This window comes from Dendrobates tinctorius, unplaced genomic scaffold (genome assembly GCF_039654945.1).
Source record: "Dendrobates tinctorius isolate UK_male_01 unplaced genomic scaffold, ASM3965494v1 ptg000138l, whole genome shotgun sequence".
Classification (NCBI taxonomy): domain Eukaryota; kingdom Metazoa; phylum Chordata; class Amphibia; order Anura; family Dendrobatidae; genus Dendrobates; species Dendrobates tinctorius.
The window spans coordinates 4,939,910-4,958,639 of record NW_027361806.1 but is presented as its reverse complement, the minus strand read 5'-3'; the positions used below and the strand labels follow the sequence as shown (position 1 = coordinate 4,958,639).

General features: G+C 42.2%; 1 protein-coding gene across 6 annotated transcripts in view; it reads left to right on the top strand.

The window, feature by feature from the left end:
• ST3GAL3 (ST3 beta-galactoside alpha-2,3-sialyltransferase 3) overlaps nucleotides 1–18,730 on the top strand; it is a 251,348-nt gene that overhangs the window by 225,174 nt on the left and 7,444 nt on the right. For 5 of the 6 annotated variants that reach the window (XM_073544500.1, XM_073544499.1, XM_073544501.1 and 2 more), the window contains 3 exons: nucleotides 5,984–6,047; nucleotides 9,409–9,504; nucleotides 9,583–9,769. In XM_073544500.1, coding sequence (XP_073400601.1) covers nucleotides 5,984–6,047; nucleotides 9,409–9,504; nucleotides 9,583–9,769 — 347 coding nt within the window. Of the gene's footprint in view, nucleotides 1–5,983; nucleotides 6,048–9,408; nucleotides 9,509–9,582; nucleotides 9,770–18,730 lie in introns of those variants that run through there. The other variant, XM_073544504.1, reaches the window with a different exon arrangement.

The following is an 18,730-nucleotide window of genomic DNA, read 5'->3' as shown; positions in this document are numbered from 1 at the left end:
CGCGTATTCTTCACTGTTCCATGCTATGAGTTTGCTAGAAGCCTATTCTGTAAATGTTCTGCTGTTCGTTGTCAGAAAAAAAATGCCGCGAATAACACAAATAAATCGGACACAATTTTATGAAAAATAAACCGATAAATTGTTCTTATCATGGAAATAATAAAGTCTTATAAGGTCATACGACTATAACTCTATAAGCTCACAACTATGCCAGGTCTACTAAATGACATTCCCCGTTATTATGGCAAGAAAGACAAAATGCTCAACAGTGATTTATCCCCAGCTCATGATTGCAGGAACATGTCTTCCTTCCCGCAGATCTGCCCTCTGGATGACTGACATTTCCATGCATTCCTTCTGAGTCTGCGAGTAGTGACAGTGGACGGACGGATGCTGCAGCCTTTATAGTTACAGGGAATAGAGCGAGGCGAGGAGCACGAAGCTGAGATTGACAGCTCCACCGCCTCATCCAGCTCTGTAGGTGCTCAGCTTATGGCTCTATACTCTGCCGGAGGGGGGATGAATGAGATATGGGTATTTCCCTATTGAGAACACCAATAAAGCTTGTAAATTCTCAGCTAACAGGATAAAAATGGTAAAAAATATTGAAATGATTAAATGGTTTAGGATATAATAGATGATTCATCAGAGCAGCAAGGAAGGATTGTACTGATGAATCCTGCTTGACTGCAACTACATCATAGGGCAGGATGGTCATTGAATGTAATATCCTGCCAGGTTTTTCCATAGCCGGTCTGGCTAAATATTGCAATATAAGTCACCATCTCTGGGGCCTTTTTCACATCTGTCTATGGTTTCAGCATCGCCAATGTAAGACATGATGAGTGACTCCAACTCATCTGCGCAGTCTACTGGAGTCTACGGTAGTCTAAATCACACATCATATCTCATTAGAGGATGCAGCTCTTTTAAGGTCCCCTGTACGGTTTTGGTCTCCGGTGTATAAGAAAGACAAAGCTGAACTAGAGCGGGTGCAGAGAAGAGCAACGAAGGCTATTAAGGGAATCGATGAACTGCAGGACAATGACAGGTCACCAGACTTAAAAATTAAGTCTTAGAAGCATTCTCATTACAATGTACAGAGATCTGTATAATAACCTTTTTATACTTAGGCATCCACTGTGACAAGGGGGCATCCTCTATGTCAACAGGAAAGGAGGTTTAATCCTCATCACAGGCAGTGATTCTTTACAGTGTGAGCAGTGAGATTATGGATTCTTTACTGTGCGAGCAGTGAGATTATGGATTCTTTACAGTGCGAGCATTGAGATTATGGATTCTTTACTGTGCGAGCAGTGAGATTATGGATTCTTTACAGTGCTAGCACTCAGATTATGGATTCTTTACAGTGCGAGCATTGAGATTATGGATTCTTTACTGTGCGAGCAGTGAGATTATGGATTCTTTACTGTGCGAGCAGTGAGATTATGGATTCTTTACTGTGCGAACAGTGAGATTATGGATTCTTTACAGTGCGAGCATTGAGATTATGGATTCTTTATGTGGCGCCCCTGAGGGTTCAGTCGCCACAGAGGTACTGCACCTCCTCCTGAGGTGTGGTGCCCCACCATCCAGGTAAGGTGGAGACACCTGACCACACTCCAACACCTGCATCCCACACAACATAGTAGTGTAGCAAAGCACCCTTTGGTGGCTCCCTGCTTGGAACACGAAGCGTGCTGGGAGGCGGGTGGAGTTTAGTTTTGCACAAAAAGAGCGGGAAGAGGATAGGATTGGGGGGGGGTCTGACTAAGTCAGTCGGAGAGAGAAGATCCCCTGAGTTGGATGGATGGAAGGAAGTGCTGCAGCCGACCTCAGTGACCTGGGTCCGCTGGCACAGGAAAGGAACATTGATAGAAAGCCTAACTCTCCATAGGAAGGAAAGGATTAATACGGAACGTGAGGAGAAGAAGAGAACTAAGGATTAGGGTTAGAGGAGAACCCTTCCCAAGTTCTAAGCGCATGGCCAGGGTCCGGTCCCCGAGGTTGTATGGATACTAATGGTCCTGCAGCAGACACCAGAGGAATAGAAGTTGTCACCACTTTATTCCCACACCAGACTTGGGGGCACAACAGCAACGTGAGTGAGCCGGGACTAAGTAGTAAGGAGTCCCCGAAGCAGGCTACAGCTGTCTGCTGTACAAGTAGAGTTCATAGGAACATCTGACAGGAGGAACTCCAGTGTAACTCAGTACTGTGAGTACTTCACAAAAGGCGCAATAAGGGAGACGTTCAGAAAAGGCACATGTTGGTGGAGTGTTGGAAAGGAGGACTTCATCCTGCCTGGAGGTTGGCTGAGCTCCTGACCCGGAGGACACGGCACGGATGTGGGCCCCTGGTACCACAACAGACTGTGAGTAAAGCTTTGGAACTACATGCCCTGGTGTCCTCCACTTATTCCGGCACCAACCTGCCCAGCACTGCTGCATCCCCCTGCGCCTGACACTGCACCATCTACGTGTCACTTCACCTACACTGCCCTGGGACTACAGCCCTGCCTGTGGAGGGCTATAACATCATTGCTGCACCACACCATCTGTCCCAGAGGATCTGTCTGCAGCGTCGGCTTAACATCATCATTGCCGAACACCACAGGTGGCGTCACGAATCAATTCATAAACTTTAATCCACATAAGCACACTGAACTTTCCTCCCTTTGACAATGGGCGCCCAGGGCCACGGGCCGGGTCACCGCTGCTGTGACATTCCCCTGTGAGAGACCGGCCCGGTACTGAGTACCCCACAGCCCTGGGAGGGCGACCCATTTACAGTTCGAGCAGTGAGAGTATGGAATTTTTACAATGTGAGCAGTGAGAATATGGATTCTTTACAGTGTGAGTAGTTATATTATTGATATAGAAATAATATAGATGATATAGATGATGATGTAGATATATATATGATAATGATATAGATAAAAGAAAAAATGGCACCAACCAGTCAACCATCGCGCGATTCGCTGGTTAATGTAAGGCATAGCACTTAAATATAGGAATGATAATGCATGTAAAATGGAAAGAAGTATAGTGAAAAAATGCAGAAAAAAACAGCACTCACCATTCCTTAAATATGTTGTCCTTTATTTCATGTGGTGGGACAGTCCTTAGAAAGCAGAGTGAGCGGGGAAGTGGAGGACAACAGCCGTTCTCAGCGCTTCTGCGGATCCAAATGGCTGTTGTCCTCCTTCACTTTCCCGCTCACTGTCCCACCACATGAAATAAAGGACATCATATTTTTTAAGGAATGGTGAGTGCTGTTTTTTCTGCATTTTTTAGTGATATTAGTGATTCTTTGCAGTGCTAACAGTGAGATTATGGTTTCTTTACAGTTCGAGCAGTGAGATTATGGATTCTTTACAGTGCAAGTGGTGATATTATCGATTCTTTATAGTACGAGCGGTGAGATTATGGATTTTTTTATAGTGCAAGCAGTGAGATTATGGATTCTTTTCAATGCGAGCAGTGAGAATATGGATTCTTTACAGTTCGAGCAGTGAGATTATGGATTCTTTTCAATGCGAGCAGTGAGAATATGGATTCTTTACAGTGCGAGCAGTGATATTAATTCTTTACAGTGCCAACAGCGATATTTTGGAATCTTTACTGTGCAACCAGTGAGATTATGGATTCTTTACTGTGTGAGCAGTGAAGTTATGGAACTCTCTACCTCGTGATATTGTAATTGTTGAATCACTAAACAAGGTCAAGTAGGCCCAGGATGCCTTTTTTGAAAGATATAATATTACAAGTTATGGGTACTAGATTTTATGATGAGATGCTAATCCAGGGAACTAGTCCAGTAGCCACATGTGGAGTTGGGGCAATTAGCATCTGCCTCATGGGGTTTTTGCCTTCCTTTGAATCAGCCTGTTAGGTTGTAGGTTGGACTCGATGGATTTATGTCTATTGGTAGATGTACCTGGTTGTGTGCTGGAATCGGGGTTTATTCTCCTTTCAGTTGTTTTAAGTTCAGTACAAATATTAATCTTGGCGTTCCAGTGAAGTCGGTGCAGGAATGCTCATTAACTTTACGGTTTCTGCATCATGTCCAAAAAGACAATATTAATGTGATTTATTTGGCAGCCTCTCCAGCACTTTGTAGCTTTGTGTCATGGCCTCTCTTCCCTCGGAGACTTCCTAGACGCTGAGTCACATCCCTCAGTATACACTTCTAATGGAAAGTGACGATAAAGGGACATGATGACGTCTTTACACCTTGAGCCACTAAATTCACCACTATAAAAACATTGGAGAGATTAATCTGTCAAGCAGGTTTTTGCTATGTAATCTGAGAGCAGCATAATGTAAAAGCAGAGAGCAGGTATGTTTCACTTGCTCAGCAATTTGCTTTGGTTTCAATACAATCAGTGTTTTATAAGCAGGAGATTATCACTGCATGACTAGGTGTTACATGCACACCAGTCGAGCTAAGCTGCGTAACCCCGCCCTAACCACTGATTGGTGGCTTCCTGTGTACACTGAACATTGTCAGCCAATCAGTGGTGTGGGCGAGGTTATACACAGCTCAGCATTCTGAGCACTGCTAGATCTGCAGCAGAGAAAACAGAAATTCTATCCAAGCTGCATCAAGAAACCTAGTAAGTGATACATCGCTGGAATTAAGATCTCCTTTCCTACATTATGTTGCTCTGAATTGGGTAAAAAAAAAAAATCGGTGAAAGATATGCTTTAAAGGAACACGAAGGCCACGTTCTCACGTAGCCTAAATGCTGCATTATTTCGGCGTTATTTTATCTGCATTTGTTGCACCATAAAATGCAATAACAATCTTCTAAATTATTGTCTTTTCTCTGTTTTTCCCTTTATTTTATGCATTTCTCATGCAGAATCGAAGATACTTTCTTTTTTAATGTTTTAGTAGAAAAAAACTTTCTTTAAAAACTGCAGATTTGTTTTTATTTACATGCATTATTTTCAGGCCCTCAAGAAGTCTATAAAGAAAAAAAAATTGTTGATCAGCGTTGTTAGACGCACAGTGGGCATGATCAGATTCATTATGCTCGGACAGTGAAACGCAGCAGACTTTCTGCGCACAAAAAATGCAACAGAGAAAAAAAAACTGCGGTACTTCAAGTAAATAACAGCAAACATCAGATAGTATTTGCTCACACAGATTCGGCATGTTCCTAAAACTGTCTTGTAGAAATCCTGCAGAGAACACAAATCTTATCATCTTTCTCTTTTTGATCTACTCCATTTTCATTTGCAGATAGGGTGCAGGGATTTACAATCTTGTCCCAATTGCCATTACAGACAGGGTAGAGGGGGGAGGCTCCTGCTGCAGGCAGTTGTCTTACAGCCAAACAAAAGACTTGGCTGAGCGCCTGCGGCACAGAGATTTCTTTATATAATTCTTCATTTTAATTGTAAAATTAGATCAAAGTGGGGAGATAAAGAGAAGAAGAGATACAATTTTTACTGCATTTTTTTCTGCTTTTTTCTATTTAAGATTTCTTTTGATTTTAAGTGCACAAGGCAGAAACTGTGTATTTGAGATTGTATAGGAATCAGTTAATTACTGTCCCCCTCCCCTACACAATAAATCCGGATGCCATATCCATAGTGTAATGTTTGCAGACCCTTCATGGCCGTCCTCGTGACGATGACTGCATTGCTTATGTAATGCTCCTGCTGGTAAAGGGCGTTCCTTTTTTATTTTTTGAAATGCGAGTTTCCCATAAACAGAAGACGTGGAATTAAGGCTGTTTGTTCAGGAATGTGTTTATAGTCTAGGGGAATTTAGAAGGGGTTTTAGATCTAAATGGAAAAATTAGAATTCAAGAGATAACCGCAGGCGAACCTGGCCCAAAGAGCTGACGATCTGCGCAGATGTGGAAAGATCCTGCTGATATTTGATCTCCGATTATTTTCCCGAAACTCTCCTTTTCTTGTTGCTTCTGCTTCATCTCCTAACATCACATTACATTCTTTCTATTGTACAGAAAACGTAATCAAAGCAACCTTGTCTGCTACAAAAGAATACCGCCTGACGCCAGCTCTGGACAGGTACAGTATCGTCACGGTTGTTCTTCACGGCAAACATTTGGAATATTTTAACCCTACATAAACAATGAATTTAAAAAAAAATATATATATATATATATATTATATTGACAAAAGTTCTGCAGAATTTTAGAACTTTTTATGTCAGTTATTCACAGATCTTCACTTGCTGTTTATTAGTGGAAATACGTATTACTCGTATTAATGAGGTTATCCTGCTCATCTCAGTTATCAGGAGGTGAGAGGCGCTGATGACCTGGCATCTGTAGGTTGCGTACAAGGTATTTTAAATAATAATAGGACAAGTACATTATTAAAGGGAATCTGTTTTTGCTATGTAATCTGAGAGCACCAGGATGTAGGGGCTGAGAGCCCAGATTCCAATGATGAATCACTTACTAGGCTGTGGGTTGCTGTTTCAATAAGATCAGGGTTTTATTGCCTGGATATTATCACTACAGGACTAGGTGCCTTGTGCCTACTAGTCCAACCACACCCCCATCACTGATTGGCAACTTTCTGTACCCAGAAAGCTTCCAATTAGGGGAGTGGGCGGGGTTATGCAAAGAAGTCTGCCAATCAGTAGTGTGGGTGGGGTTATACACAGCTCAGCATTCCCAGCACTGCTAGATATGAGGAGAGAAAACCCACTGATTATCAGGTTTCTGTGTAAACCGTATATTGACAGAAAGCTGCTAATCAGTGTTGGGGCACGGTTGGACTAGGAGGCACGAGACACCTAGTCCTGTAGTGATAATGTCCTGCCTGTAAAACACTGATCTTATTAAAACAGAAATCACAGCCTAGTAAGTGACACATCACTGGAATCAGGGTCTCGCCTCTTATATTTTGCTGCTGATAGATTATATATAAAAAATTTGCTGACAAATTCCTTTAAGATCCGATAAGTGGCGATCACCTAATGTGGAAGTGAGAGATGCTGGATAATCCTGTTAAATCTGTCTTGAGGATGGGTACTGTATGAGAACTCTGTATAACCACCATTGATTGGCGGCTTTCTGTGTCCTCTCTGCATAGGCAGAAAGCTGTCAATCAATGGTGGGGACGGGGTTATCCAATTTCCTAGCTATAAGTCAATGGACAATCTCGAAATATCGAGTGCACAGTGTAATGGTGAAGGTCTGTAATCATGATATTAATGAGTCAGAGTGACGCTGCAGATTATTCCATATTCCTGTAACACAGGGACTGTATGGACTGTATTATTAATGCCTCTAACTCTGGGTCCCACTTATCACGTGACCCCCCCCCCCCCCCCCCCCAAACGTGAGTCATTCAGAATTCACTGCTACTTATTCACAAATTATCAGGAGTGTGGTAATATACGGGGCAGTCATGTTGTAATGCACATTCATTGCTTAGACGCTTTACACAAACCTCACATTTTTGGTCCAAGAAAACATCTGATTGCACTCGGACCAATGTTTTTCTATGGGACCGTGAACATGTCTGATTTTTTTTCTCTGACGAAGCTGGTACTGGGGAAAAAATAAAATCACAGCATGCATGATTTGCATCCGATATTCGGATCGCACCCGCCCATGCAAGTCAATGAGTGCGTGGAAAACATCGGACTGCACTTGGATGACATCTGAGTGCGGTGCGATTTCCACGGACTGACACAATGCAGAAGATGGAAATCAGAGCTTGATCAGAGTGTGATTTGCATAATATCGGATTCTCTTGGATCAGAGAACTAAGGCTCGGGTGACTCCAACCATAGAGACAGATAACTATGGGGCGGCAACCTTTAAAGGGCCAGTGACTGACAGGTCTCTCCCTATACAGAAACTGAGGGAGAGACCGGTCAATCCAGAGCAAGAAAAAGCCACCGAGGAGCCACCTGTCTGACCAGTCTCTAGCGCGGATTTTAAAAGTATATGTTACTACGAAACGCTATATTTCAGAGTCACACATACCCGGCTGACATCATACAGCCAGTGCCTGACACATGCTGCCCGTGGACCAGTGTGCGCTGCCCATGCATGAAGGTGCGCCGTGCCTGACACTATGGCAGACACTGGGTGCTAGATTTCTTCCTTACTGATTAGAGACACTGTGTCAGTTCTATTGAACATCTGATCAGCAAACTGATGAAAATGATTCTTCCACCCCAATCTCTGACCGCGGCATTTACAGTGCGCGACCCTGGGGATTCGCTGTTCTAACCGTCCATCGGCAGTCATGGATTAATGAAGAGTTGCCAAGACAGCTGGTGGTCTACTGAAGAAGACCCCCATGCCTGTCACAGTACTGCTATCAAAAGCCAACCCATGGCCGGTGTTCATAGGAGACCGTGATTATTGCTATACCCAGTAATACTATCATAGCACAAGCCGTGTGATGATCACAGATTTAAGTCCCCAAAGGGGACTACAAGATACAGTAAAAAATAAAAAATTTAGAGATCAGATGGAAAAAATAAAATACAAATATAAAAGTTAAAATTTTCCCTTTTTCGGCCATTAAAAAAAAAGGTGAAAAAACTCGACATATGCGGTATCTCCATTCCTGTAAAAGTCTGATCTTTAAAAATATGAACTAATTAGGCCGTTTGATAAAGACCGCAATGAAAAAAATAAAATAAAATTGGAGTTTTTTGGCTGCCGCAATGCTGCAGTGAGAAACGATCAAAACATTATATCTTCCCCAAAATGGTAGCAATAAACACATCCCTTCAGGGCGCAAAACCAAACCCTCTCACAGTCCCAACGACCGGAAACTGAAAACCTTACATTTCTAGGAAAATGACAAACATGGCAAAAAAAATGTAAATCTTCCAAAAAAAATTTTCGCCACATAAAATAAAATAATAAATATAATATAAATAATATAATATACACAATAAATATAATAATAATAAAACATGCACATTTATTATTGCTGTAAATGTAATCATTTTAATCCCCCCACCCCCCCCCCCCAAAAAAAAAAAACACTATTTTTACACCTTAATTGCACTTGGAATAATTATTTTTTTTCTTTTTCCATGTACATCACATGATAAAATGGATGTTATCATTTTTGTCCCATAAAAAAACAAGCCTTCATGCGTATATCGACAGAGGAATAATGAAAAAAAAATTACGACTCTTGGAAGAGGGGAGGAAAAAAAAACGGAAATGTAAAAACAAAAAAAAAAAATTGCCATGTCAGGAAGGGGTTAACTTGTTAAAATATGTAATTAGCAGTTTTTCCATTATTCACTGTGGGATCTTTAGGCTATGAGGAGGATTCCTTGGGGGCAGGTCTCGGGGAAGACCCTCTTCTCTCCGGATATGATGGATTCTTTCTATCCGTGTCTTACTGTATGAACCTGATCCGTATTTCTGCTTCTCCTTAGCCTGAACTGTCGGCGATGCATCATCGTGGGGAACGGAGGGGTCCTCGCCAACAAATCTCTGGGATCTAAAATTGACGAGTTCGAGGTTGTGGTTCGGTAAGTCCTCGGCCCGTCCATAGACAGTCGGCTTCACGCTCCGCATCAGTCACAACTCCGGATTTCTTTCGGTCTTAGATTAAATTCTGCGCCGGTCAAAGGGTTTGAAAAGGACGTGGGGAGTAAAACAACTCTGAGGATCACATATCCCGAAGGCGCCATCCAGAAACTTGAACAATACGAGAAAGATTCGCTTTTCGTCCTGGCAGGATTCAAGTATCAAGACTTCAAGTGGCTGAAATACATTGTTTACAAGGAGAAAGTGGTGAGTTCTGCTCCGCAGCGAGGACTCGTCTATGGGGCCTACACTGATTCACTGCCATTTACCAGCCCAGCCTTGATTTCTTTGGGGATCATGAATATTGGGACACCTACACTTTGGTTTTGTATTTGTTTACATTAATGAAGCCCCAAAGTGTTCACAGCGGTGAGACCAAAAAAAAAAAACCCCACGTAACAACCCACTACCGATTTACCTCCAAGGGCCGCAATATCAGATCGAACCAACTCCATGGGCTGCAGTGTTATCTTTGGAGAAATAACTCCATATTAAAGTTCCTGGATGTGACAGAAATAAGATCTAATAGGTACTGGCTCTATTTTTTGAGTTTCCACCTATCAAGAAGGTAGCGGTGCCCTTCTTATGGCTGTATATTCTCCCATAAACTACAATGATTATAATAGCACTCATGCATGGTCTTTATTTTATTTTTTTTTAAGGTTTAGCACTCATTGATGGCCTAGTTTTTCGGTTTAGCACTCATGCATGGCCCAGTTTTTCGGTTTAGCACTCATGCATGGCCCAGTTTTTCGGTTTAGCACTCATGCATGGCCCAGTTTTTCGGTTTAGCACTCATGCATGGCCTAGTTTTTCAGTTTAGCACTCATGCATGGCCCAGTTTTTCTGTTTAGCACTCATGCATGGCCCAGGTTTTAGGTTTAGCACTCATGCATGGCCCAGTTTTTCGGTTTAGCACTCATGCATGGCCCAGTTTTTCGGTTTAGCACTCATGCATGGCCCAGTTTTTCGGTTTAGCACTCATGCATGGCCCAGTTTTTCGGTTTAGCACTCATGCATGGCCCAGGTTTTAGGTTTAGCACTCATGCATGGCCCAGTTTTTCGGTTTAGCACTCATGCATGGCCCAGTTTTTCGGTTTAGCACTCATGCATGGCCCAGTTTTTCGGTTTAGCACTCATGCATGGCCCAGTTTTTCGGTTTAGCACTCATGCATGGCCCAATTTTTCGGTTTAGCATTCATGCATGGCCCAGTTTTTCGGTTTAGCACTCATGCATGGCCCAATTTTTCGGTTTAGCATTCATGCATGGTCCAGTTTTTCGGTTTAGCACTCATGCATGGCCCAGTTTTTCGGTTTAGCACTCATGCATGGCCCAGGTTTTAGGTTTAGCACTCATGCATGGCCCAGTTTTTCGGTTTAGCACTCATGCATGGCCCAGTTTTTCGGTTTAGCACTCATGCATGGCCCAATTTTTCGGTTTAGCATTCATGCATGGCCCAGTTTTTCGGTTTAGCACTCATGCATGGCCCAATTTTTCGGTTTAGCATTCATGCATGGTCCAGTTTTTCGGTTTAGCACTCATGCATGGCCCAGGTTTTAGGTTTAGTACTCATGCATGGCCCAATTTTTCGGTTTAGCACTCATGCATGGTCCAGTTTTTCGGTTTAGCACTCATACATGGCCCAGTTTTTCGGTTTAGCACTCATACATGGCCCAGTTTTTCGGTTTAACACTCATACAGTGCATGGCCCAGTTTTTTAGTTTAGCACTCATGCATGGTCCAGTTTTTTGGTTTTGCACTCCTTCATGGTGCAGTTTTTTGGTTTAGCACTCGTTGCTGGTCCAGTTTTTCGGTTTAGCACTCATGCATGGCCACATTTTCACCACATTTACTCCTTTCTATGCTATGGGATTAAGGACTCACCCATTCTGCCAAAATATGACTGGCCAAGAAATGACCACAGAGCACAACATTCATAATAATCTCTACGGTTCCGGTCTTCTCCATGACACCGAAAACACATGCGTCCAAACACTATGCACATAGTTAAGGTCTGCACATAATGGGTATTGCGGGACACATGTGGTCCCAGGACCACAAATTTCGCTCCAGAGTTCTAAACTATTTGAAATTAAACAAAGTCTAAATTAAAAAAAAAAAAAAAAACCCAGACTATTTTTCAGTCGTGTTCTGGATCTGTTTTTCATCAATCTTTTGGACCATGTGTTCGTTTTTACCAGCCACGCGTCACCCGTTTTTCTCAAATGCAGAAACTATGGAAAGCTTCCCAAACTTTTATTTAGTCACCACTCAGTTAGAAAACGGGTCACCTTTGTACCGCTCCATTTTTTTGTTGAAGGTCAATTAACTTGAATGAGTAATGCAACCAACCAAAATAAGACCGGTCTCCACGACAGGACGACAAACACACGCGTGTGAACGAAGCCTTAATCAGATGCTAACATAACAGCACCTCCTAATTATAACTTTTTTTCCCGGTATTCCTATTTAAAAATTGATGTTTATTTTGTTATTGCCCTGAAGTCATTTTATTTCCTTTTTACTGATTGAATGGAAACTTTTTACATCAAATGGAAACTTTTTACAAAATGCCAGAAAAGTTGAATGTCTCAGCGTTGCCACCTCACCCTCGTCATTCAGACCACACTAAGAAATGTCACTGAGGCTTCTGGAGAGTTTCAGACTAAGTTTTGTTTTTTGTTTTTTTTGTATTTCTTGGCTTGAACTTGCAGATTGCTGAGGTATCTGGACACAAATGGGCAATTTATTAAGCGTCTCTCTTCTTTTTTAATCTCATAAATTGAGCAGGGGTTGAGGTTGGTGACCTTTGTTCCTTCTTCTGGATGAATAGACATGGGAATTGGTGGAATTTTAGGGAAAAAAGCCATCGTGCCATTGATGGCTGAAGCTAAAGATGGTGCGTGATGATGCCGTCACAGTAGCCTCCTGGTTGATGGATGACAGTGCACTCTGCCTTCAGGGGGGAAATGACAGCATTCATTTTAATTCATCATCGGTTCGGATCTGTGAAAATACTGGGCTACGTGAGAAAGCACGTACACAGCGGCGTAGCCGGGGAATCGAAAAGCGCAGATAACAAAATACTACTTTGTATAAGCGGAATCTTGGGCGTCCAGACCCAAAATGCAGATGTTTAGAAAAATGGGAAACAGCTGCCTGATTTCAGCAAAGTCAGGGTGCAGCTTCCACCTCCCACGCTCTCCTAGATTCCAAACAGAATCATCTCTTGCAAATAAATGTGTTGTTTTTTTGTTTTGTTTTTTTACAAGAAAGACACCAAAGCCTTTACATCGGGACAGCACTTAGCAGTAGAATAAGTCTGGATATTGCACCCATGGTCGGCAGCCTCTTGGTTCTTGACATTATGTCTCTAACTAATCAGTCAATGAAGTCTAGAGATCCTTGTACTAATCATACTAACGGGCCGTTTACACCGGCGGCACTAAACGACAGCCATAAATTGCTTATTTAATGTTTTACCGTAGTTGCAGCAACCGAGCGCAATTCATATGTTTTGATTTTTTTTTTCTCTTTATTGGTTTATAAACTTATTTTTTTAATGGGGTAGAATTTTTTTTTTTTTTTCACTTTATTTTTTTATAGGGAACTTGAACTTTTAAAACTTAGGAGACTTGAACCATTGATCGTCGGATCGCTTGTACCATATACTGCAATACTGTTTTATTTCAGCATATTGTAAAAAATCATGATCTTCTATGATGACCCAGGTAGAGGTTGGTCTTCTTAGGGGCACCGTTTTGTCAGGCACAAGAGCCTTCAGTAAGCTCCTGGCTGCCATGGCCACCTATTGGAGAGTCCCGTGGAGGTTGGGGGGAATAACTGGTGGGAGCATGGAACGGCGTGCCCCCCGAGCCATGTGTTTTAAATGCCGCTGTCGGAGATTGACGGTGGCAGTTAAGGGGTTAACTGCAGGAAGTGGAACTCAGCTTTGCGAAATGTTGTTAAAGATAAATGCTGGCTGTGTAACACAGGCAGCGTCTGCTGGGTATGACATAGACTCAGGGTTCAGCTCCTGAGACCGAATCATACGCAGGGACCTGACATTGTACATACCAATATGTCGAATATTGGTTTAAAGGTGTTTGATGAACATAATTGCAGACAGGTTTGTTACAGTGATGTGTCACCTAACAGGTTGTGTTTTACTGTTTCCATACAATCAGTGTTTTATCAGAGGGAGATTATCACTACAGGACTAGGTATTTCGTGCCTCCTAGTCCAGCCCCACCCCCAGCATTGATTGGCAGCTTTCTTTTCATGAATATAGAGGGTACAGTCACTGGTGTGGGCGGGGTTATACACAGCTCAGCATTCTGAGATCTGCAATAGAGAAAACTGTGACTCTTCCATAATTACTACTCCCAGTAAACAAAGTGACGCATCGCTGGAATCAGGGTCATTCTGTCGTCAGATTACAAAGCAAAATGCTGGTGACAAGATTCCCTTTAAGTAGAGTTAATGTTCTCTAGTTTATTCACAGAATTTCCTGATTTTCCATTGATGTATTTTTCCATTAAGATTAATGGGTAACGGTCGCAACGCATTTCAGGTCAGGGGAAAAAAAAACCCTGCATGGACAGGCAGCGGTGGTATTTGTAGTGCGGTTGTAGTATTTCTACTTACTCTTCTGCCCAAGTCCAGGTTGTCACTGCTCCTGTCTTTGCTTGATTTACAGAATCCAATCATCTTGATCACTTCTTCTTCTCACTTTCCCGAGTCTGCGGGGTCATCTGAGGTCTCTCCTCATTCCTCACATACTGTCAGTATTTCCTGCTCTTTTGTTTTTTCCCTCTCTTCGCTGCCAGTCCGGATTGTGTTTGCTCTGTCAGTGCGGTGTCATTTGCTGCACCCTCTCTCGTTAACCGCTATATTTGCTCACATTCTGACGTTTTGCTTCGCTCAGACGATAATGAGTGAAGCGGAGCCGGTGATACAACGCCGGCGGTATAAATAGAAATCATGAATGGCTAATTGCCGCGGGCTAACCACACCAACCTAGGACGTCATGTAAAATCCCAAGTCTCACAACTATAATTGCGCTCACTGGGTGTGTGTCTGAACTTCGGAGCAGGGAATTTAGGACACGCTAGAGACAGGAAAAAAGGGAATTTCACCCAAAGAAAAAAAAAAAATTCAGATCAGAAGCCAAAAAATGTTTCAACATTGCTGCAATATGAGAAAGTAAGAAGTTACCGTGACGATAGAATTCCCGGCAATTACTGTACGCCACATCATCATCATTTGCTGTATGACCCGTTAGTTCACATGTCAACTTTCTCAAATCCTACAATTTTTAAGGGAACCCGTCATATTGGAAAATAGTATCTGATCTGCAGACAGGATGTTATAGAATAGGAGCAGATGAGCAGGTTGATAGATGTTTTTTTTTGGGGTGGAAAGTTTTACTAAAACTTGAACTTTATTGATTGAAATCCCTGGTGTTTGAATGCAGGAGTCCTGTGGGCGGTCCCAGTCATTGATTGACAGTCTTCACTGTATGCAGAGCTGTCTGTCAATCACTGATTAGGACCACACTGATTTCAGACCTGTTATTACTTGATTCCCCGCACAGTTATGTCCCTGAAAAAAAAAAAGCAAAACACAAATGCAAGTTTTATCTTCGCTTTTTGCTTCCATGATTGCAAAGTTTTGCTAGTTAAAGAGAACTCGTCTTGAGAAAATGACCCGATTATTTAAATCAAGTTTTACTGTTACATGTATTTTTTTAATGTTGGCAATTTCTTTTCCATATCATGATCTGTATTAAAAAAAAAATAATAATTTGCAATGTTACAATTTTCACATTAGGAATCCAAAATTTATCGGCACTGAACTGGCAATAGTAGTAGTGTATGTGGAAAAATAGATAATGCGAAATTAAGAAGATCCCGGGACTCACAGGTTTTTCCTTGGGTCTCTTATTGAACAAAGCTTGATGCGTTTCAGCCTATTGAAAGCTTTCATCAGCAGCACACATGCCTGTATGACCTCCCTACAACTCTGCTCTGGCACTGCTCCTCCTGTTTCTCTTTGCACAAAGGAGGAAGTAGCGGTCTTGCTGCTGGGTTGTTGCCCTACTACAACCCCCTCCATATCTCCTGGTGTAGTGGCCTATCTCCTGGTATCTGCTCCATACTTTGGAAACTGTGCTGACAGACTCAGCTACCCTTCTTGCCACAGCTCGCATTGATGTGCCATCCTGGGTGAGCTGCACTACTTGAGCAACTTCTGTAGGTTGCTACTGTACTTCTAGATGTGAGAGCATTGACAAAATGCAAAAGTGGCCAAAAAAAACAGCCAAAAAGGATGAGAACAGAGAAATGGTCTGTGGTGACCCCTTGCAGAACCACTCCTTTATAGGGGTTCTCTTGCTAATTGCCTATCATTTCTACCAGTTTTCTGTTCCATTTGCAGAACAGCAGGAGAAATTGATTCACAATCGGTGTTGATTCAAAACTGGACAGATTTATTTCACAAAAGTATGATTGACTTGGCGCTTCATTGTGCTGTTTGTGTTCCTTTTATTTTTTCAGCAGTATATATCACTGATTGTCGTTTCTTTCCGCCGTTGATGCAGTTCCATATTAATAATAGGCTGAACAAACTCAGTTTGACGCTCGGACTATACTGCTCCTGCACATTTTTGCAGTACAAAAGCAATCTTGATGCACTGTCCATTATGTCTGCAGACTATTGAAAATACTCTGGTGCTGGGGAGGCGATTTCTTCATGCTATTTCCTCTTTGTCTCTATGTAGCCTGAGCCTTAAAGGAAAACATTAAGGTTCTAAAATGAAAGTGTCAATTTCAAACCAACTGCTCCTGTAAATCTACCCCCCCTTGTTGTTTTTGAGCTTTTAGGGACAATATGAAACAGCTGCAAGTGTCCAAATATTTCTATTTTAAAGATGAAAATGATACGACAATGAAATCATCACAAGTTGTTCTCGTGAACGAGTCTCACGCATTCATGGTTTCCCAGCGCCTTGTACATGGATAATAATGGCAGAGTAAGTGCAGATGTGTGTGACCCCCGTACACAAAACCCTTGTATTATGTGGCGGCCCACATGACCAGATGGACTGTGTCCTGCTGATATTTACAAAGCACTAGACACGTTCACACCTCATTTTTTTGGCGCACACTTACCAGGATTTCATCTGTTTGCACAGCGCCGCATCCGTTTTGATAAACACAATATTTTTGACGAGGCAGAAATCAGATTTCCATGGATGATGTATGAGATAAATAGCCATCAGCCATCAGCCAGAACAAAAAAAATAAAATAAAGGAGTAGAAAATACTGAAGCACTAAACGAAACATAAGTGAAAACTACAGTATAATAGATCTCTACTAGGAGTTATTTTAAAGGGAATCTTAGTAGGATCATCCCTCCTGAGCTGCCTATATGAGCATGCAGGTCATCGGAAGCTGAATAAAATGATACCTTGATATCTGCGATCTGATGTCTTATTCAAGAGAAATCCGAATTTTTCTTAACATGTACATGAGTTGTTAAGATCCATGGGTGGGCCATAGATCTCACTTAAAATTTGACTCCAGAGCTTATTGTAAAGGAGTTGGTTTTACCAGTGTGAGACATGTAGATCAGGAGAGCAGACTGTCAGTCATTACATGTCTCACACTGGTTACACCCCTCATTTATTTGTCTCCATGGTTACAGACCATGAAACACACCCTGCTATTTGTTACTTTTAACTACAAGAAAATTGGCCCAGTGGTCCAAAAGGGGATGTTCTCCAACGCCACAGGAAGGTAGTTAAAACTTAGCCTATAATTACCTATATAAGGTAAAGAAATTGGCAGAATGTGCATATATTTATAAAAAAACTAATGCTTACGCATTTCGGGTAGAAAAACCCGATAGCTGATTAAACATCCCTTTTGGACCATTAAGAGCCATTTGACCTGGAAGCCAGACCAGTGCATACACCGTGCACCACACCCAGGGCACCAAGCAATGGAGCGTCACTGTCTGTGCAACTAATAGAAATCTCGGTGCAGTGCCGATCGAGCTCTGGTGGTCCGCCACACGATGAAGCGGTTTACTGTGTTATAAGCAACACTTTATAGATCCTCCTTTATAATACAATCCACCTTTGATTAATCTTCCCTTATCAGTTTGGCGGAAATGAAAAAGTAAAGATGGAAGGTGAAGATGATGGGATTAGTGATGAGCATACGTGATGGGATAAGGTGTTATCTGAGCATGCTCAGGTGCTGACCGAGTGTCTTCGGCGTGCTCGAAAAATATGTTCGAGTCCCCGGTTGCATGTCTCGTGGCTGTTCAACAGTCACAACACATGAAGGATTCCCTGCATGTGTTGCGTCTGTCGAACCGCGAGACATGCAGCCGAGGGGACTTGAACATATTTTTCGAGCACGCCGAAGACACTCGGTTAGCACCTGAGCATGATCAGATAACACCTTATCCAGGCACGCTCGCTCATCAATAGATTGGATAGTTTTGACAGGCTGAGTTTTTTTTAAAGAACCTTACAATTTAAAGCAATGAAGAATAAGGAACCTTTCAATGACAGTCACAAGGTCCATGAGAGAGGAGCCGCTTTCTCTGCAGAGTACGAGTCTGAGGGATCTGGAAGCCTCAGAGATTGGAGTGATGTAAGAGAAGCATCAGAGAGACATGTCTGTGCCAGTGACTAAGTGACTCAGACACTGAGTGAATCAGTATTGACACTTTTGCCATTTGGACGACAAATTTTACTTTAAATCAGAGCCTTGAATCAAATTCTGCTGTAAAACGCCGATTTTCTTTTCCCGCACAAAAAAATGCTGCAGAAATGCAGTGTGTGAATATACCCCAACACTGCAGTTCATGGTTACCCTGTGTGATGCAACTTCACACTGCAGTCTCAGCATGTCCTATGTGATGCAGTTTTACAATAAAGTCACCAGTGCTCCTGCTTGTTGTAACTTCAGCATATCTTCTCCCTGCTGACTCTTACAAGCAGAAGCCAAAAGGGAAAATTGTAAAGCTGCCTCTCGTACAGATTGTGTAAATTCTTTGCACAATCCATGCGAGTCAGCAGAGTTTAATAATGCTGCAGTCTATCACTGCATGGTCTCTCATATTATACGACTTATATAATTCAGAAATGATA